Genomic DNA, 22,411 nt, shown 5'->3' on the forward strand with positions numbered 1-22,411 from the left:
ATGCACACTTTTTTTTTTTTTGTTGCCAATTGCTGCAGCAATTAAAATACACTATTCAGGCGGTGCCTTGAATATTCAGGCCACTGCTCTCCTGGAAAACTTAGAAGGCAAGGGCACCAGTGGTCTAATGCTAGCAATACACTATTAGAAAAAGCGTTCAAACAAATTTTCGAATAATTAACGATGGATCATGAGAGCAAGACAATGTTGCTATCATGTAATGACTGAATTTTGGACAATTGATTAATGGGCACAAGTTTTTCGGCCATTTTGTCACATATGGGAGGTGCGAACAGTTCAGTATTTAACCAGTTGCAGACTGCCGATATACGTTGACAGAATGGCACGGGCAGGCAAATGGGCATACCTGTACGTCCCTTTGAATTTTCTGCCCGGCGCGCATAGCCGGAGACTCTGTTCCCAGGCGGCCCGCGATTGCAGTCGGCAAAGGCAGAACGGGGAGATGCCTTTGTAAACTAGGCATTTCCCTGTCCTGCCTAGTGACATGTCAGGGATCTACTGTTCCATGACTGGGAACAGTGATCACTGACGTGCCACTGGTAGCTCCCCCCCCCCCCCCAACAGTTGGGATCACTCCCTAGGACACACTTAACCCCTTTACTGCCACCTAGTGGTTAACCCCTTCACGGCTGGTGTCATTTTACAGTAATCGATGCATCAAGTGTCCGCCAAAAAGTTGCAGTTGCGCTAAAAAAATCACAGATCTCCACCATTACAAGTAAAAAAATAAATAAAATGCCAGATTTAACCATTACATGCTCCCTGCAAATTGATTTAATCAACCACACATTTTATGCCCTTGATTGGAGCCTGTGCAGGAGTCTTGTAGGACCACTGGAAAACTTGCCTGCTGTATTGTTTTGGAGTCCAATTCTGACATGCTGCCTGCGCAGGTTCATTTAACCTTGGCTGTAGCACATAGAAGAAAAAATAAGAGCAGAAGGTGCCTGACTGCATTATAGTTTTAAAATCAGAAGGTTCAAATGGGCTTTAAAGCACCTCTTCCACTAAACCATATCATGGTCGGTGGGCTATGAACTTCAGAAGGACCTGTACTGACATTGCTGAGCAGCGTGTTGAAGCACGGAAGGGGAAATGCAACATGTAATGCCCACATAGGGAGCCAGTTTTGAGACTCGTGGAACCATTGGTCGCTTAAGACTCAGATGGAACTGTATTCTTATTGGCAAGTTGTGGGTTCAGTGTATTTTTATTTTTTCTATATACCGACACAAGAGTGCCACTCTGTAGCAGTACAACTGCTATGGGGCCAACCTTAAGTGTGGTGTGGGTGTTGTTTTTCCCCGTTTTTTTTTTTTTTTTGTCTGAATTACTCACTTCCTGTTCCTCCTCAGTAAGCTGTTCTGGCTGACTAACCCCCAGCCAGGACGGCTCGGATGATGGGGGCAAGCTTACTGAGGAGAAACAGGAAGTGAGGAATTCTGACAAGAAAAATATTTAGAAGGGAAATCGAAGCAAAAGGTTAGTGAACCAACCATGCACTAGCTTAAAGGAACCCATTTAGAAAATAAAAAACCTTTACAACTGCTTTTAAGGTAAATTAAAACTCCTGTGCTGAAGCATCAATCAAATGCTGTGAGGGTGGCTATGTTCATTCACCAAGGTCCCTCTGTATGTGGAAATGTAGCCACCCTCTCTTGCTTGCAGGGATCCTTGCAATGGATTGCTATTGTTGGTGAGAAATGTATTTTATGGTACTGAAATTCTTAAGCAGCTTGCCAAGAAGCTACATTTTAGGCTTGGTTTCCCATTGTGAAATCTAGCAGTTGCATGCACATTTCCTGTATTTATTTATTTATATATAATTTGGCACAATCGCAATGTATTTGACAAATGTGTTTTTCTTGGTAGGTAATGTATTTTCTTTCAGTTTTGTCTAGTTTATAGATATTTATATACATCAATGTGTTCTCCTGATATTAACAGAATTTCTGTTCTCTTCAGTATTATGAGATGTCATATGGCTTGAACATTGAAATGCACAAACAGGTAAGCACAATGCAGTGCCATTTGGGTAAACCTTCTTTTTTTTTTTTCCTCTGTATGAACGCTGCATTTTTTTCAAATATGACCCAAAATGTCTGCATTCTTTAACTGACCCCAGAACTAGCCATCTTCTGTAACTGGGAATTTTGTACAGATTTGCCAGATGTCTTGGCAGCAAAGCCTTTGTTTTTGTAGGCCCGGGAACTTCCACCTTAAGACGCAAACCATAACCACCACAATAACCTGCGCTGCACAGCTGTTCTGAATCAGTTGCATAGACTCTCAATCGTCGGATGTCTTTGGATCACTTGCATTACAAAAGTTGTGCAAAATTCCACATCCAGCTTAGGATTTGGATGAGATCTTCCCTTTTTGTCTGCTGAATTTAGATTTATTGCATGCAGAGGCTAATTATCAGGGGAAATGTCTTCCTAAGTCCAAGTGCTTCTGTATAAGTAACTAGATTCCAGCTGCATTACTTACAAACTTTACCCTGAAGAGAATGTTTTCTTGTTGGAGAAAGTGGATTCCATTGGTTGGTCTCTTTTTTTTTTTTTTTTTTTTCCCTTTCAGCACCCTCTCATGTAGAACAGATTTAGAAATGTAAAAAATCTGTTTGAAATTCCAGATAACAAGCTGTGAAAGCTTGTTTTTCAAAATGTAATTATTTAAATGCCCCCCCTGGACTTTTTTGAGGCTGCCCCCCTTTCTCTTGGTGTATAAAATGTCATTCAACAGAATATATGTATATTTGTGAAGTTCTTGGAAGGGCAAAGAATTGAACAAATAAGGGTAGAATAGGCTAGAGTGGAAACTGGAAATAGTTCTGTAATAAAGGACTTGTGAAGTAAACATTTGACTTTCTTTAACCCAGAAAAGTAGTCCAGGTGATTGTTCTCATTGGGTAATGCAATCAAATAGGAACACATGGCATTCTGAGAACATGGGTGAAGTGTTGCAATCATTACTGGTACATATTTTTTGCTGTAAAATTACCAAACACCCCCCCCCCCCCCTCAAAAAATTGCACACGCGTGAAGTGGTGACAAACTACAGTACATTAAATTATTCATAGGTGACGTGTGATTAGTTTACCTACATGCGCATTCACATTGCTGTGAGCATGGGGGACTTCTATAATAATTTTTTTTGTTTATTTTTTGTAACCACTTGCCGCCACCCACCATATAGCAAAATGACAGCGGCAAAGTGGTTGCGATATCCTGACCAGACGTCGGCAGGATGGGGGGGCGCATTGCGGTGTTCGGTGGTGCCGTTTGTCAGTTTGACACACCGCAACTCCGATCTAGGTTAAGTCTCCGGAGACTCTTTACCATGTGATCAGCTGTGTCCAATCATGGCTGATTACGATGTAACCAGGAAGAGCAGTTTATCAGCTTTTCCTCACTCGCGTCTGACGCGAGTGGAGCCGATTGGCTGCTCTCCTGACAGGGGGAGTCTGTGCTCATAGTTTATCAGTGCAGCCACCCCTCGGATCTCGCCCAAGACCACCAGGATAGCCACCCCACTGGACCACCAGGTATGCCTATTGGTGTCTCCTTATCAGTGCCTGTCAGTAAAGGGGGAAAAATGTAATATATATATATATAATATTTCGCAGAGGTAATCAAGTGCCACCAAAAGAAAGCTCTATTTGTGGGGTGGATAGCATCTTTGTTTGGGCACAGTGTAGCTTGACCGAGCAGCTGTAATTTTATACAGCGGCAGCGCTATAAGCTGGCTTGGGCAGGAAGGTGTTTAAGTGCCCTGTATGGAAGTGGTTAAACTGGAGAGATCTGGGGTCTAAGATCCCAGATTTCTCCTCTGCCCTCCAAAGCAGCCTATCAAATTGGCTGCTTTACAAGCAGTAATGGCCTGTGAGTAAAACCTTGCCGCTTCTGGTTTCTGACGTTATTCAGTGCACCTGATGCAACAGATGGCCTTCAGCACCCCTTCTGTCGTGGGTGAAAGTGAGATGCTGTAGAGACGCTTAATCGCTTTTACCTCACCAGAAAGCCCATCGTCTGTTCCAAAGAACAGTATCCGGATAATGGCTGCATGCCATGATTCTGGTGTATACGATTCCATCAGAGGCCATATATTGTGTGGCCCAAGTACAGGAAGTGGTTAAAACAGAAACTGGTCTCCAGACTTATTAAAATGCATATATGCCTGGGAAGTAGAGCATTGCTGGTTGCCAGGTTAGACGTCTGTCGAAGCTTAAGCTGCATATATTTTGCTTTTCCTGGGTTCTTCTCTTCATCCCTTCATTAACATTGTAACGTTTCTAATTAACCCTATTGCATCCCTCCCTTCCCCGGGACTATAGCCGAATGACTGCTACAGCATAGACTCGCTTTTCCAGGAGGACCTCCATTGACTATCCTCCTGTGATCATGCTGCCCGCACACTTCCTGCAGCGCACAGGCTTCAGGCTCTGATTGCTGAGTCCTTCGGAGTCGACTGATCAGATTTGGGGTAAAGGGCCAATCACAGTGGCCCTTAACATCGGTGATCAGTTGTCATTGGACACAACTGATCATGTGGCAAACACAAGCCAGTTATCAGATTTTCTATCTTCATGTTGACAGTGTGAGGAGCGAAGAGCCGATAACTGCCTTGTGTTAAAGGGACATCGGCACTGATCGTCGGTGTCCTGATTATTAGTGTGGTCCAAACGGTGCCCATCAGTGCTGCCAATCTGTGTCTCCCATTAGTGCAGCTTCATTAGTGCATCAGTTAAGGAGAGAAATACCAGTTTGCAAAATTTTATAACAAACTATGAATTCTAAAAAAAAAAAAAAAAAAAAAACCTGCAGCGATTAAATATTACCAAAAGAGAGCTGTGTGTGTGTGTGTGTGTGTGTGTGTGTGATATGTAATTTGGGTATAGTTCATTATCGTGCGGTTATTCAAAGCGGTAAAAGTTGAAAATTGGCCTGGGCAGGAAGGGGGTGAAAGTGCCCAGTAGTTGCACTACTTGGAGTGAAAAATTTAACTAATGACTGGAAGGGATAGACCAGTGAAAGTCAGGCTAAGGTGACAAGAGATGGATGTCCACTAGGTAGCAAATGAGGTAAGCTCTGACTTTAGCTTCTAATGCTCACAGTGAAAAGGTGTGTGTGTGTGTGTGTGTGTGTGTGTGTGTGTGTGTGTGTGTGTGTGTGTGTGTGTGTGTGTGTGATCAGAGTACCGTATTTTCCGGCGTATAAGACGACCCCCCTATTTTTCAAGTGAAAACATAGCTTTTGGGCTATACTCGCCCTATAAGACTACCCCCTTCCAAGGCAACACCATGTAAAAAAAACATGGATTCCACCGCATATTCACCACCGATCATTGCGGCCCCTGCTCACCTGTGCCCACATTGCGGCCCCTGCTCACCTGTGCCGTGGATCGGTAGCCGTACATATAGCATGGAGGAAGAGAAAAGCCACGGGGTTGATCGGGAGTCGAGCATGGAGGAAGAGAAAAGCTGCGGGATTACAGAGGGGATAGTCGGCTGTTACAGCAAAGTTTACATTATGTCTCCGCTCGTGATTACACACAGCCCCGCCTCCTGACCTCGCGCCAGTAAGATGGACAGAATGCCAGTCCAATGCTGGGACGTGTTCTGTCCACCTTGCAGGTGTGGGGTCAGCAGGCGGGCTGTGTGTAATCACAAGCGGAGTGAAGGCAAACTTTGCTGTAACAGCAGGCTATCCGCTCTGTAATCCGGTGTCTTTCCTCTTCCTCCATGCTCTATGCACGGTTCCCGATCAACCCCGTATACCGGCGGTACCCGCACTCTTTCCCCCCCCGCTCCTGCACATCCGGGCTGAAATCTTATGTTTTGCGGTTTTAAACCCGGCGTATAAGACGACCCCTGATATTTGGGCGGTTTTTTTAAATGTAAAACGTCATCTTATACGCCGGAAAATACGGTAGGCTATTTCAGTGCAGGACAACAAATGGAAGAATGAAGGTAAAGCTAGAGTCGAGCCTTAATGCCAACATTTTTATAAGGTCTTGTGCAGAAAATGACTGAAAGATTGACACCATTTCTGTTGATTTCACATATTTATGCATTGTTAAAACCATTTTCTTTTTTCCAGGCTGAAATTGTCAAAAGGTTAAATGGAATTTGCGCCCAGGTTTTGCCTTACCTCTCCCAAGAGGTATGTTACTGCATAGTTAAGGGATAGAAAACTTAACATAACGGTGTGTGATACAGTTCCCCTTTTTATCTGGCTTTAGCTGAAAATATCTTAAATGTATAAATTACCTTGGTGTAATCAAATTTTTTTGTAAATTTGCCCTGGCCACAATTATGCATGCTTAATTATTTTTGTCTAGCTCCGTACTGATCTTAATTCTCTCTTTGCAGCATCAGCAACAAGTCCTGGGAGCCATTGAGAGAGCAAAGCAAGTGACTGCTCCAGAACTGAATTCCATTATTCGTGTATGTTAGTGTTTTCTCGATTGTTGAAAGGAGAAACATAAACTTGTAGTGTTTTTGATGAGGGGGGGGAAATAAACTTGCATTCAGTGTGCTCTTCTCTTTAACTTGACATGTCTGACACTGTATTACAAACACACTAAAATGGTCCCTTGTCCCTTTTTGTTATCGTTTTAATTGTGTTAAAGGAGACTGTTTTCACTGGGTGGGAAGGCTGTGACTCATGGACTATATATATTTTATGCTTATTGGATTATGTCTTTCTGTAGGATTAGAAGGCAATGTACCTCAAATGTAAGATGTTCTGACTAGCAAAGCTTCAAAATTTTAACTAGCTTTGGAGCCTTCTACATTACATACATATTGGCCCGTCACTGTGATGGGCAGCCTTATGCTTGGTACACATGATGAGAAAATTTGACAAACTCCAATTTCGTCGCAATCGTACGATAATCTGATCGTTGGTACACAGCTTATTGTACGATACCAGAACAATTTTTGTTTTAATCAGTACAGTATTTGTCTGAAAAATAAATAAAAAGAATACATTTACATTACTTCCGAAGTTGTATTCTGTCGTCCGGGAATTTTCGTAACTTTAGTAAACTCTTCCTTTTCGATATGAAACCAGCATGCAAAAAAAAAATGGGCGATCATTCGTCCGATATTCTCATCGTGTGCATGTGTGTATGTAGCTTTACTGGTCAGTAAGAATGTACAGGAAACAAGTGGGCAGATTTCAACACTACCATGATGTGTTTGAGCTTTGACTGGTAGAATGGCCCAGTGTTGAGTCTAATAGCCAGGGAATTGGTGCCTGCATTTCATAAGGAGGTCAGAGTTTACTAAGAAATTTGGAAATAGAGGAATAATAAAATTGTGTATTTCCTGTTCCCATTTGTTGAGGTACACAAGATTCAGAAATTTTGGATTATACTGCCACCCACAGAAGGATTTTGACACTGGCAAAAGATGAAAAAAAAAAAAAAAAAAATACCAACCTGACATACCTCCCACTTTACTGAGAAACTGTTACCATATAAAAATGGCCATATATTGATTTCTTCAACTAAGACTTTTTTTTTTTTTTTTTTTTTTTTTTCACATGTTGCTTAAGATGGTCTCTTTTGAAGCTATCCAGATTCTTATTGCTTTCAATGGTGTATCCAGAACCCGCTGAATTGGATGTTAGCTGAGCCTGTCTGGAATGTGACCTTTGGGCACTGGGCTCTGTTGTGTGCTTTTCAGACCTTTGTGTACTGTTGGCCATGGAGTGCTTTTCCAGCCCCTGGTGTGCCCGTTTTTGAAATCTCGTTTTATGAGTAGGACGTGTGGGCTTGGCATAAGAAGCTATTTATTTTTTTAGAAAGATTGGGTGCCATTCCTTTTCCCTGATTTGTTTACCCTAAAAGAGTTCAAATGCTGTGGAACGTGTAGGCTCCCAAGCACATTCTCCACACTGTTCTCAGCATTCTTCCCCCCCCCCCCCTTTTTAAACGATGAAGTGTTTTTCTTGGACTTCATTATGGGCTTGCGCTTAATTATAAGAGTATAGCGCTGCTGAGTGTGATTAATACATTTTAATTTATTTATTTTAAATGTGCATTGGAACAACCACCACCAATATCCCGATTTAATAACCTACCATATGTGAATATTTGTGACTTGTATCACACAACTTTGAATCAAACAATAGTGCTTATAAATTTGAACACCATGTGCTCCCTCTCAGGTCTCTCTCTCTCCTCCAATTTGGAATGTGTAGGCATGTATAAAACACATCCTCCTGGATTTTGGCTCCTATATGGTGAACCACTTTAGCCTTCATCGACAGGGACCTTGAAATGCCAAATACAGCCTCCAGGCAATATGGGGGCCTTTTAAGATACCTTAGGTATTCACCTGGCCATAAAATGCTGTGCTTTCCAGGCATGCAACACCAACTTGCTTTTCTTCCCAACCAGGACTTCTCCCATGCCTACAAGCTCCAATTGGAGGTGGGAGTTCTGGGAGCCTGCAGTGTTCAAACGTATAAGCAATATTGTTTGTTTTGCAACTGTGTGGGACACAGAAGTCAAATATTTGCAAGGACTTCAATACAGGACATTTTCACCCCCTTCCCGTCCAGACCAATTTTTCAGCACTAACCGCTGTGTGAATGACAATTGCGTGGTCATACAACTTTCCTCCAAGCTTTTTTTTTTTTTTTTTTTTTTTTTTTTTTTTTTTGGTGGCATTTGATCACCACTTTTTTTTTTTTTTTGTGCGCTAGAAACAAATTGATAACCCCCCCCCCCCCTCCCAACTTATACAAATAAATCCTCAGTTTAGGCAGATATGTATTCTACATATTTTTGGTAAAAATCACAAACGTATATTGTTTAGAGCACCTTCAAAATGGGTTAACGCTAGGGAGTGATCAAGGGGTTAAATGTTACCTAGGGTGTGATTCTAACAGGGGGATGGGACTGACTAGAGGGGAGACCGATCTGTGTTCCTATATGGTAGAAACACACAAGCGGTCTCCTCTCCCCTGACGACGTGAATCTGGGATGGATGGGACCTATGACAATGGGTGGGGAAGGAAAGGGTCAAGTTTTTTTTTTTTTATTATTTATTTATTTATTTTTTATATATATATTCAATATCCTAAAGCACTACAATTCACATATGGTATTTGAATATTATTGGTCTTGTTCAATTGCATGTTTTAAATACTTGTACAATAGAAGTATATAGTAGTCGCACTCAGCAGCGCTACACTCTTATGATTATTTGTGGGAACATAGATTGGTCTTTTAAGCACAGTAATTTAGGATTGAGTTGGTTTTTATCACACGGTAGTGCAGGAGGTTCACACTATCACTTTTATGGTCTTGCCCTGCTAAGAGGCTGAGGGGTTCTTCCAGGCTGAGCTATTTATTTTTGTGTCCAAATGTTCCGATAGGTGGTGGTATAACCCAGATGTCTCTGAATCCTGTCTATGAACTCCAAGGAAGAAGATTTTAGTCTGCACAAAATTCTTGTTTCTTAATCCTAACTTTTAAAGAACAGATGATAAAGTAATTGTGTACATTTGGGTTATGCTGCTGCCTTTGGGAATTTGGCCTTTGGCAAACAAAGCTTTGAGTACAGTTTAGTGTAACCCATCTCACTCCTGTTGTATCTCCTGAGAGAAGCAAAACCCTTTTTTCTTTTTTGTATCAAAATTCCATTCCAGAAATTTTGTGGAATGTATCTGGTCTTTTTCCGAGTCCCCAGGGGGCGGAGAGCTAAAGTTTTTTATATGCTGCAGATCTCAGGAGGGAAGAGGGTGCCCCCCCTTTCACACAGGAACAGAGCTGAGGCTGTTAATAGGCTTTCTGCTGAAGCTCCCTCCCCTGTCACGCAACTTATGCAGATAGAGGAATGAGACAGCAGACTGAAGTGACGCTTGGGGTAGATTGAAACATGCGTCTAAATAGCCCTTGCCTTGCACCCGCCGATTTCTCCAAGTCGGGCCAACTGTGCCACAAGTGCAAACAATCACAATTGCAGCATTTAACGCCTGTCTGCTGCCTATTGCAGCATAAGAGGGGCATTAGGCGGGTGGCAAAAACATTGTTCAACCATGTATTTTTGCTGCTGTCCCCCCCAAACCACAAGTCTAAACTAGGCCTTGGTGCTCTAGTGTACACACTATAGAGAGATATGCTTTGTTCGTATTGCAGAGGTTTACAACCATTTTAGGTCTTGCCAGGAGAATGTCCTTGCCCTTCACTCATGTGGATTGCTTTTAAAAACACCAGGATGTGCCCAAGTTACATTTCAGTATCTCTTAATATATGATTAAATTGGATTTTTGTTTCTGACCCCTCCCTCTTGTTGCTTGCCCCCACAGCAAGCAGCTTGCTAGGGAGCTGTGGCTCGGCCCCATATGTCCATTCAGACATGGAGCCCTGTCCCCTTTTGTCTCCTCGGTTGGCTGACTTTGACAGCAGCGGGAGCCAATGGCACTGCTGTCTTGGCCAGTGAGGAAAGTTCTGGGCAGCTGAGACACTTCTGCAACATCTCTGGATGGACCTCGGGGTAAGTATTAGGGGGGCTGCTGCACACAGAGGGGTTGTTATCTTAATGCATAAAGATTGAAAAAAAAAACATGCCTTTACAATCGCTTTAAGGGCTGGTGTTTTTCTTTCTAATTTTCTGTTTTTGCGTAATCCTTTTGTGGCCTGGTTTAACTCCCTTTTATGATGTGTTTTTACTTACTTGCTTTACAGCAGCAACTTCAAGTTCACCAGCTGTCTCAGCTACAGGCTCTTGCCCTCCCTCTCACCCCTCTACCTGTGGGTCTGCAGGCACCCTCTCTGCCTGTCAGTGCAAGCAGTGGCCTTCTCTCTCTGTCTGCACTAGGTTCCCAAGGACATCTTCCCAAAGAAGACAAGAATGGTCATGATGGGGATGCTCGGCCTGATGACGACGGAGACAAGTCAGATTAAGATATGGAGGAAATTTAGATGGATAAAGGTGCAGCGCAGTGGTAACTCTAGCACTGTTTAGTGGAGTTGCATTGTAGAGTGTTATGCCAACGTGCACTGGAAAGTCTCTTTTGTCAAAACAGTTAACAAAGCAAGACTGTCAGCCAAGAGATCCGCTGTATATGTTATTGGACTATGAAAACCTATATATATATTTGGAATGTAATGCAAATTGTATTGTAAATTGGCTAATAATTTTACCAAAAGCACAAACTCACAATTTTTATACAAAACTCATGTCATCATATTGCTTTGGTTTAAGGACCATTTTGAACTGTTTAAGGTATTTTGTGTGGCTTTTTTTTTTTTTTTTTTTGCAGACCATATACTAAATATAACCTGGTTGGCCCAAAATGTGCAACTCTGTAATTGCCTGTCTACTTATACAGATCATTCCTGGCAAATGGCAGTAGTAGTTTCCCCATATTATTATATTTGGAAACTATTCTGACCACATGTGGCACAAAGTAGAGGTAGGTTGAACCAGTATGCAGCTAACAGTTTATTAGAAACCAATGGCAAAACCAGCTTTACTGGCTTCAGGTGGGCAATGCTACTGCTGTTCATACATTGAAATATTGTGGTGAGGCTGCCATTAACCCTATGTAGTTGCTCCCTCACTGCCCCAAAACCCTAGATAGTCTTTCTCCCTTGTGATGTCACTGCTTTAAACATTGAGCGGCTATTCTATAGAAAATTGTAAATCATCTCTTAAACTGACCTTATACCTTGCAATGTGATCTAACCAATCCTCTTTAGAACTTTGCATAGTACAGGACTCTACATAATTGGTAAACTGGGTGCATTGCTTTGATAAATCTTAAAGGAAATGTCATATTCAGATTGTAGGGTGTATGGCCAGCTCTGATTCTGACCCTTACAATTCCTTGTCTGACATGGCCCTTATGCTGTGGTAGACACTATTGGGAGGAGAAAAAGTTGTGTCTGTTATAGGAGACTCTACTTTCTTCTAAATTCCAGTAGGAGGATCACGTCTGAATTATTGGTTTTAGTCGGCTTCTCTGCGGTCTTTCCTGTGGTTTTTATCCATTTGATTTGTGTAATGCCCAGATCAAAACAAGGTTTTAAAAATGTTTTTTACTTTTTCCAATTCTGTTCTGAGAGATTTTAAAATGTCTGCTATTTTGTATTTGAGAAATTTTTAAAGCAGATTATATATATTTTAAGTGTATACATACTTTTGTAGCACTAAAGGGTATTCATTACCTCTGAAGAAAATCTCAATACTCCCGGAAATACATCTAATCTTTCTGTTTTAGCAGAAGGCTGGTGCCAGTTAACATTCAAGGTCAGCATTTACTTCCTTGACTAAGATGCCGGCCCAGGGATGATGCAGTCTGTATCTAGTTCCTTATACAGATTAGTTCCTACTGCAGCATCTCACTCTGGGACTTGCTATAAAAAAATACAGCTTGTCATGACTGGGGGGAGGAGGAGGAGGAGTAGACTGAAGAAGCAGACTCTGATGTTCTCCCAGTGTAAATTTTCTAAAGCAAATCTTAAGAGACCCTGCCTAAGCAGTTTATTGGAAGGCGCTCAAGGCCTGTGTTTTATTGAATTGAGGTACATTGTTTTTGAAATTATACTAGTACTGTGTGTTATAGCATACAAGCAATTTATTTTTGCAGAGTAGTGAAGTTACTGAAAGATTCCCTTTAAAAATGGCCTAAATGTTGCTTATGTTTTTGCTTTTTGTACTTTTTTTTTTTTTTCTTTTCTCTCTCTCTCTGTCAAGTATAATTTGGCATAATGGGAATCTGTCAGGATACAAATATGGGAGCTGCTTTCACTGACTTGGTTTTGGTTGAGCACTCTCCTGACCTATACTTTACTACTTGGTGAGTTATTTGTATGGAACAAGCATATGCAGGTCAAGTGTCCATACATACTTGCACCTGATCAGAGACTCTTAAGTAGTGAGAGAGGGACAAGGATTACAGCTCTGGATGTTGCACTTTTTTTTAGGAATGGCAGTTCTCATAATTCTATTCTGGCATGTTTCTTGTATAACCCTGTACCTAATTTTAAAGTGCCATTTTGATCACCTTTCTACTGATGCCTAGGTTAACCACTTGATGGTTTGGAAAGCAATACAGATTATGTACTCAATATAATTTAAAGCCCCAGAAGAGAATAATAATCTTGGGATCCTAAATATGTCCCTCCTTATTCTCAAAGATGCAAGAATCCTCTGTGTACCCCCCTCTCCCCCTGTAATTCTGACTCCTATCTAATGAGTGAATATAGGGGAAAAATGGCTGCTGACGTTTTGCTTCCTTGGTCACAACTTCTCCCCTAGCAAAGCGGATTCGACAAGGAAGGTGCAGCAGCTTTTCGGTCCTCCTTGTGCTCCCCATCTGTAGCCATCTTTTTTTTTTTTTGTTTTTTTTTTTTGTTAGACTGATAACATTTTGCAAAGAAAAAGAGCACAGACTGGCTTAATTGTGGCTCCAGTGTGAGAGCTGCTTCATATGGGGATTAGTGCAAACCAATAGACAGGTTTGGGTATTTATACTAGCCATATTTTAAAAATGAATTTTATTAAACATTTAACTGGGTTCAAGGGTGTAGAAAAAAAAGGGGGGGGGGTGGGGGACCAAAACAGTAATTCATAACAGAAATCATAAATAATTAGTTTACAAGAGACACTTTTTTTTTTTTTTTTTTTTTTTTAAAGCCTGGTTGCTGCTAGTTACTGTGCATCAGTTCTCCTTGGACTGTTAAAAAAAAAAATATTGATCACAGGAAGGCTGATACAGGGTAAGTGATTGCTATGTGTTAATGTTCTTAGCAATTTTCATACTGAAATGGTTAACATCAAATGATTAAGTTAACTTGTGGGGGCAATTGCTTATTGAATTGGCATTTTGCTATTTCTAGTTTTATGGCCCTTGTGGTTAAAAATATAGTGTTATATAAGGGAATTCTCAGATGGGCAATCTGACATGTTGTGCATTTCTTAATAGAAACACACATTAGGTTTACCCCTTGCTGAGTAGCATCAGCTCAACACCAGAACTAATAAAAACTACACCCCCCCCCTTTTTTTTTTTTTTTTCTCAAAAGCAAGGAGAGCAGTCCAAAAAAAAAAATGTCCTCCCTCCCCAAAATCTGATTGCCCTTAGTTGTATGTACTTGTTTAAGAGTTCCAGTTTTCCCAATTTGGTAAGCGGCATTGATAGTTCAGTAAAATCTTTAACCTCTGTGTTCTGGAAAGGTTTGCATTATTCAGTCTCTGCATAACAGCGCTGCATCTTTAATCCTGGTGTTTTGAAGATTATGTAATAAACAAAATAAATACAAATTTTAACCCCTATTTGCCAATAATTTGCATGGCATTGTAGAAGGATAAAAGCAAAAATGACACCCCTCCATCTATTTGTAAAGTAGCTTGTACCCAGACCAGGTGTGTGCTCTGTATATAGTCCTATAGAAATGCTAAAGCACCTCCCTTATATACTTCTATACTACTTCCTCCTTTTTGTTTTTTGTTTTTTTCTCTTATGTTTTTTTTTTTTGTCTGATCACTGACTGTGTTGGTATTCTGTGTGGAGGGCGTGACTGTGCCTTTTTCAATAAATCGTTTTCAATGCCTGCTCTGAACATATGCCTCTTATTGTCTGCTTAGATCAAGGGTCTTCAAACTTTCTAAACAAAGTCCTTCAGACTTTGGGAGGGTTTGGACTGGCCAGTGGGAGTTGAAAATGTTGTTAGTGGAAGGAATAATCCCCCATCAGTGTTGGTGGGATGAATTTGTACCCCACTATTGTTTTAAGTGGAATGAATGGTGCCTCATCAATGGTAGAAACACAAAGGGCCCATCAGGCCTGCAAGCCGCTGTTTGGAGACCTTTTGGCTGAGATGATGGATATGGAGCAATGAGGGCATACACATTTTAGCTAGCTCTCACAACATTGGCTTTGTCTTTTAAAAGTGATGTGTATTTTTTGCCATGAGAAATGTTCTACCATGTGATACGTTTCCTACCAGTAGTTTGGTAGTGGTTTCCTTATGTATTCCTTAAAGTGGAACTTGATTAAAAAAAATAAATCATGTTTCCATATTAAGAATGCTACCAAAACTATCTATAAATTACCTCCTGCATTGCTTCTGTTTCTTCTTGCAAGATGCTGCCATTTTGCTGAAGCCCAAAGCCTCTGAACAGCAGTAAATCCTAAAGCAGAACTAAACCCAACAATTTAACAGTTTCATAAAGTTACATTCCTGGAATGCCAAGCTTGCAAGTTGTGACATTTGCTTGTCCCTCAACCAAACTGTTAAACCATCAAATGGTGGCTGGTGTTATAACTGATCACATGTGCAGCACTATGGCAGTTGCAGATCAAACAGAAGAAGCTTTCTTGGCTGTAAAGCATAAGAGGGTTTAATTCTGCTTTTAAGGCTCTCAGCAGATCGGCCTCTACAAACTCGGCAGTGCCTAAAAATGTAGAGCAACTGAGCATATGCAGAGCATGGTGAGACGGTGTATTACTGGCTTTTAACCACTTGACGCCCGCGCTATAGCCGAATGACGGCCACAGCGCAGACCCCAAATGCTGGGAGGACGTCAATAGATATCCTCTCCTGCGCACGCTCCCCGCGCGCTGTGATCACCTGAGTCACTAAAACTTGGGTGATCACAGATTCGAGTAATGGGCCGATCCCGGCCCCTTACCACGTGATCAGCTGTCAGCCAATGACAGCTGATCACGTGATTTAAACAAAAGCTGATAATTGTTTTTTTTTTTTTTTTTTCGCCTCCTGCTGCCAGCGCCACCTGCAAGTGCGCATGAGTGGCATCTTTCAATGCCCACAATTGCCACCTATGAATGCACCACCAGTGGTGCCAATCAGTGCCACCTAGCAGAGTAACGTATCAGTGGCTATTAGTGTCACTTATCAGTGCCCATCAATGCAGCCCATCGGTGCCTATCAGTGCAGCCTCATCAGCGTACATTAATGAAGGAGAAAAACTACCCGTATATATACGCAAAGGGCCGAAACAACTAATCGATTACAATTTTCATAATCGATTAATCGGCCAGTAACATAATGGGGTTAAAAAAAAACTAAAATTAGCCCTTTATATTACAAAAAAGCAAATCGCTACTGTAAATATTACTTTCACTGTCCCACAGTAAAAAAATGAATCCCTTACAGTAGCGATTATTTGCTCTTTTTGTACTTATTTTTGTTTTTTTTAACCCCATTATGTTGCAGAAACACACTCGAGTTAATTTACATGTTTTCCTATGGGACACGTTCACATCCATGATTTTCTTTCAGCTGCTGGGTATTTGGAAAGGGCAAGGACTTTTTAACGCAAAACTGCTATTTTTTTTTTGGTTCAATATACTTCAATGGAGAAGCTGCAGAAAAGCATGTAATGTGTTTTGCGCAATTTTGTGTTTTGTAATCTGCCCAACAACAAATTGGCCCAAACAAATGTAAAAATTCAATTATATATAATATATTTTATGTTCAATAAGTATTTATTAAAATTTTTGACAGATATAACAGAAGACATCCGATCAGGAACCCGACCAGTAAAGTATAACACATGCACATAGCCATACCAGATAAATGTGTGTACAAGTGAATAATCCATAGGCGCTTCGGTGGTACAGACAAAGATATGCACTGCAAGCCTACGTCTGACAGGGGCTATCCCTGGCCTGGGCGCCCCATTGGGAGCCTGCTGCGGCCAGGAACCAGGGAAGCAGGAGAAACAATAAAGAGGACAACTGGGGGCAGAAGTGCAGGGAGTAACATAACAGTAAAAGGTTTGCATTTGTACCAGTGGTCTTGACTGTATATAATATATTTTAGATAAAAAAAAAATCAATTTGGTATTTTTAATATTTTTTTTTTTTTTTTTATAGCAAAAAAATAAAAACTGCAGAGGTGATCAAATACCACCAAAAGAGTTCTATTTGTGGGGGGAAAAAATGATAAAAAATGTCATTTGGGTACAGTGTTGTATGACCGCACAATTGTCATTCAAAATGCATCAGCGCTGAAAATTGGTCTGGGCAGGAGGGGGGTTTAAGTACCCAGTAAGCAAGTGGTTAAACAGTATAGGCTCTTTTTTTTAATGTTTTACATAGCTATACTTGCAAAAGGGGCCAACCTGAAGTGACCTAGCAGGACTTCATTTTCTGACTAAAGTTCCGCTTTAACTTGAGGGAATCTGGAAGTGAAGCCTTGCGGCTTCAATGCCCGGTTCCCTACTGCGCATGATTAGCGCAGAGCTTTCCCAGTGGTCCCCGCTGTCTCCTGGGACCAGTGTGTTTCTCAGAAGGCAGGGGGGGCAATGTAGTCATTTCCGGAAGTGGGTGCAAATACCTGTATTACAGGTATCTGCACCCCCCCTGAAAGGTGCCAAATGTGACACCGGACGGGGGGGGCGGTTCTTTAAAGCGCAAGTTCCATTTTTGGGTGGAACTCCGCTTTAACTGGTAATTGCATGGTCATGCAATGTTGTACCCAAACTAAATGTAAATCCTTGTTTTTCCCCATACAAATAGAGCTTTCATTTGCTGGTGTTTGATCACCACTGGGTTTTATTTTTTTGTGATTTATAAATAAAAAAAAAAAAAAACATTTTGGGGGGGAAAAAAATTCTACCTTTTTTTGTTATAAAAATTATTCTATAAACTCAAATTTAGGCCAAAATTTATTCTGCTACATGTCTGGTAAAAAAAAATCCTAATAAGTGTATACCAATTGGTTTGCGTGAAAGTTCTAGCGTCTACAAACTATGGTATATACAGTGGATATAGAAAAGAATTGCCCCCCTTTTTTAAAATCAAATTTTGTTTCTTTGCAGCCTGAACTGAAGACACTGTTTTTGTCTTTTTATCCAGCTGTATTTACTAAAGCAACTTCTAACATCCAAGTGAAAGCTATAACACCAACATGTCAGCAAAAAACAAACAAACAAACAGAATAATTGAGTTGGAAAAAGGATCCCCACCATGTGTCAGTATTTTGTTGAACCACCCTTTGCTTTGATTACAGCCTTTAGTCTGTTGGCATATGTCTCTACTACCTTTGCAGATCTAGACTTTGCAATATTTGCCCACTCTTCTTTGCAGAACTGCTCAAGTTCAGTTAAATTTGATGAATTGTGGACTGCAGTCTTTCCTCAGATTTTCAATGGTGTTCAAGTCTGGGATCTGATTAAGCCATGTAAGGACATTTACCTTTTTCTCCTTAACTCTATGGTCACTTTTTTTCTGTCATTGTCTTGTTGGAAGGATAACTTTCTGACAGAAGGCAGCAGATTTTCCTCAAGGATTTAATGGAGTTTTGACCCATCCATTTTTCTTCTAGCCTGACAAGCGCTCCGGTCCCTTCTGCAGAGAAACACCCTTATATCCTGATATTGCCACCTCCATATTTTGATGATGAGCTGTATTGGATTTCTGCCAGAAATAGGGCTTGTCGCTGAGGCCAAATAATACAATTTTAGGCTCATCTGATCATAACACCTTTTTCCATGTGGCCTCAGAATTTTCAAGGTGAATTTATTGTAAATTCTTTATTTCTCTTATCGTCCATGGACGGACACAGCTCCTTAAGTCTTGACAAGTGGGTTATGTTCCCTGTTTACAGGAGAGGACTAGGCAGAAACATGTTAAATGGTTAAATACATAGAGTTGAGCAGCCCCGCCCAGGGGGCGGTCCCTCCAGACATAACCCTCCTCACTGCAGCATGCAGCCTCAGTTTCGTTCTGCCTAGCAAAGGAGAAGGATGTATGGCTCCCTTTGGGCCCAGCGCCCTGAGGAGAAATTTTATTTTATTCTATCTTATTTTATTTTCACTTTTTCTTAAAGAATCTTCTTTCAACTGTCGGCTGAGTGACCGGCTGGATATTCTAGATCCTTGTAGTCTACTCAGTCCGACCGGCAAGCGTGGACACACCTATGCAAAGAGGCTTGGTCTGCCACGCCATACCTCATGACTCCTGAGGTGGCCGTGAGCTTTGCTCCGAGGTCCACATATGACTGGGCTGTGGTGTTGCCTCACTCACAGTGGACCGGGCCGACAGCTACCTCCATTGCGGTTGTAGATCTGTCAGGAATGCGTCAGCGAGTCCTCGCTCGGACGGGTAAGTACAGTCCCTCCTACTTCGGTGGGTTGGTACGGCTGGGCATTCCTGGGGTTCGGAGGTGCTCTGACAGTGGAGGAGCACTTCTCCCTTCCCTGCTCCTTTCCCTTGCTGCATTGCTAAGGCACGCTGTCCGGGGGGGGGGGGGGGGGCTTTTTCTGAGAGGGCTGTGTTATCTGGCACCTTTTTACTGTCTGATACTGGGTTTTTCCTGTGGGGGTTTTTACTGTAAAGGCTCTAGGAGGCTTTCCCTGTTTAAAATGTGGCGTTTGGCCGACGCTGGCGCCATTTTTTGGGAGGTTTTCAATTACATAGAAAACTCCCATTGGTGGCCATTTTGTCGTAGCCGCGCCATGTGCAGCGGGCGGCCATCTTTGTGCAGTTCTGACCCCTAGTGCTGTATCTACGGCGCACACAGGTCCCTGCAGACGCCGCAGTTCCTTCATGGTTTCTTTCCTCTCCACACGCTGTGTGATGAGAGCGGTCGGCAGCGCTGGGCAGTCTCCTCCTGAGGTGAGTACCCTGGCTATGCTAACAGACTTATTTTGGGATAATTTTTTAACTCCCCGGGTCAGCGCAGCAAGTGGGTAAGATGCCCTGTATAGGGCCCTGGGAGCGTCAGTTTTTATGTTAAGACAGGTATTACATACACATGTAAATGTCTTTTATATTTGGAGTCAGTATCTGGTCCTTCCTCAACATGCTCAGCGGCAGGTGTTAGCACCTGGGATCTCCACAGAGACTTCTTTGTTAGCCCTGGCCACTTTTGGGCCAGGCTGGGGGCGGAATGCGGACGGGCGGGGGTTAAAAGAGTGCCCCCTCCCTCCGTTATCCCCTGGGGAATGCTCCGTATTATTTAATTTGTGACCAATATGTGTTCTTTATCTTTTTTTTTTTTTTTTTTTTTCTATGGTCTATATGACTTTTGTGTGTCACCTTTTAAAGTCCCACCCTCAGGGGGGTACTTTTGTTTTTTCTGCTATGGAGCCATGGACCAGGTACCTGGGTAGTAAAAAAAAAAAAATAGCAGGATAAGGCATTTATGGGTGCGCTTCTCACTGCTGTAAGGGACTCTCTTAAGCTGTATAGTGCAGCTGTGTTTCCGCCGAGGGCTCGGTCCCTTTTTTTTTTTTTTTTTTTTTTTTTTGGATCTCACAAATCAGACCGCTCTGTGTAGGTTCTCTACTTCTTGCCCTTCTTTGATAATTTCTAAGATGCGTAATGAGAAAAGCCACTAAGGTAGTCCCTCACCGCTTGGCGGTTCAGTGCCCTTTTGAGGAGAGCCCTTTCAGGGAATCCTCCGGGTGTCATGTATAGCTGTCCACTCTCCCTATTACGGGAGTCCCCGCTTATATGGATCTGGCTGTTAGAAGATCCGAGGTACTGGCCCTTGTCATGTTTACCATGCTGGGGTCCGTCTTGCGGCCTATTGTGGCTACTACTCTGGAGTCTCAGTCAATTTCTGAGGGAGCATTTTACACCAGACAGTGGAGGAGCACCGTCTCTGTACCAAAAATATTAGGCTAGCGGACCCGTTGGTCCAGGGCCTCATATAGGTCTGTGATGCTTCTTTTGAATACTGCGCCCTTGTTATCCAGGGCTTCTGTTTCAGAGATGGTACGCGGTGGTGTCGTGGTTAATTCCATTACTTGTCAGCAACAGTCATTGGTCCGAATTCCGGACACTGACACCAATCTAGCTGGAGCGTAATTTGTCGCTCTCTGTGTCTGCGTGGGTTTCCTCCGGGTACTCTGGTTTCCTCCCACCCTCCAAAGACGTGTGCATACACTTCCATAATATACATACAAACTTTGTGTATGTATTATTACGGGGGCTGACAAGGGCTCAGCTGGGGGACAAAATTGTCCCTGGGTGCGTAAATGCCCTATGCAGTCGTCTTCCCTCCCTGCTCTAGGTGGGGGGGCGGCTTACAGGTTCACAATTCAGTGAATCTCCCTGCTCTCTGACTGATGGGTCTACGAGGTGGGCTCTTCAGAGTCCTAGATAGGGTTTACGCCTATCCATAGAACAGAGTTATTTTCTCGTTTATTCCTCGTACGGCTTGTCGGTCTGCCTGAGAACAGCGTGGGACTTGTAAGTCCCGCAGGGACGCATACATGCATGTCCCGTTTTGCATATGTCACAGAATTTTATGTGCTCCGTCATGGGGGACAGTCCTGCATGGTGCAGTGGTAAGCCACCTGCACTTCGGTGCACAAGGTCATAGGATCGAATCCATTAGACCCACCATGGGGCTGCTACCTTGTGGCCCTCCCTCTTGATCTGGCGTTAGCACTGAGGAGGAGCTCGCAATTATCCTAACTTTGTTGGGACAGTGAGGTTTTGCCTCGTAGGCTTCTTGAACGACCTTTTTCTGAGGGCAGCTTCTGTCTCAGACCTAATGGAGCTGTTTATAGCCATTCAGACCCCCCCGAAGTCTCGGGTGGGTGCTAAACATTTGGAGCCGGTCCTGAGTCCGACTCAAAGGGAGCGAAGGTCCTCCTTCCCCTGGAGAAATTGCAGACTCTTCAGTCTGCAGTGAGGGTATTGGCATCACGCTCGGTCTTCTCTCCGGGTGCATGCTGGTCCGGGACCTGTGGGTAGCCTTCTTCGAGGCGGTACTGTATGCCTAGTTCCACACTTGGGCCTTCCAGGAAATACTGTCCAGGTGGTAAGAAATTTCTTGTCTCTGTAATCGGCAGATTCAGGTGCGCCACCTAGTCGGAGTCTTCTGAGTTGGGACAGAGATCCCCGGATCTTCAACCCAGTGGTCGTTGTTTACGATGGACGCAGGCCTCAAGGATCGTGGGGACCCCTGGGGGGGGGGTCCAGTCGGCCCACAGTCGCTGGTTTTGCATGGACCTACAGCCACAACTTCCTGAGTGTGCCTGCTCTCTTCTGATCTTGGTGGCTACCCAGGGTCGGGCCTGGTTAGTACCTGGGTGCTGTGGACCCTGTCTACCGTTCTTTGTCCCACTATTTGGTTGATCAGGCTTTGATTCTCCTCGTGTTCGAGGTGGTTGCAAGGTACTAGCTGGTCTACCATGGATATGCCAGCAGGCCGACTACTGGAGTCACCTGATGCTGGACCAGGGTGACTGGTTGTCTGTGCCCGGGGGTGTTTCGGCTCCCTTGCAGGAAGTGAGTCTCACAGGGAAGGCGAGATTATGGCTCAGCGGTAGACTGCCTGTCCTGCAGGCAGTTGCCTCTGGGTTCAAGACCAGGAAGATCTGTGTCGTTACGTGGCCCGGGCTCACCTTGGTTTTTTTCCACTCGTGGATCTCCAGGCCGCT

General features: G+C 42.9%; 1 protein-coding gene across 1 annotated transcript in view; it reads left to right on the forward strand.

The window, feature by feature from the left end:
* The window catches only part of TLE5 (TLE family member 5, transcriptional modulator), a 32,268-nt gene extending 17,661 nt beyond the window's left edge, over positions 1-14,607 (forward strand). Inside the window, exons 4-7 of the mRNA XM_040321811.1 lie at positions 1,969-2,031; positions 6,123-6,185; positions 6,395-6,469; positions 10,726-14,607. Of these exons, the coding sequence (XP_040177745.1) occupies positions 1,969-2,031; positions 6,123-6,185; positions 6,395-6,469; positions 10,726-10,944 (420 nt within the window). The 3' untranslated portion in view covers positions 10,945-14,607. The remainder of the gene's footprint in view (positions 1-1,968; positions 2,032-6,122; positions 6,186-6,394; positions 6,470-10,725) is intronic.
* The last annotated feature ends 7,804 nt before the right edge of the window (positions 14,608-22,411 follow it).

Source organism: Rana temporaria, chromosome 1, assembly GCF_905171775.1.
Source record: "Rana temporaria chromosome 1, aRanTem1.1, whole genome shotgun sequence".
Lineage (NCBI taxonomy): Eukaryota > Metazoa > Chordata > Amphibia > Anura > Ranidae > Rana > Rana temporaria.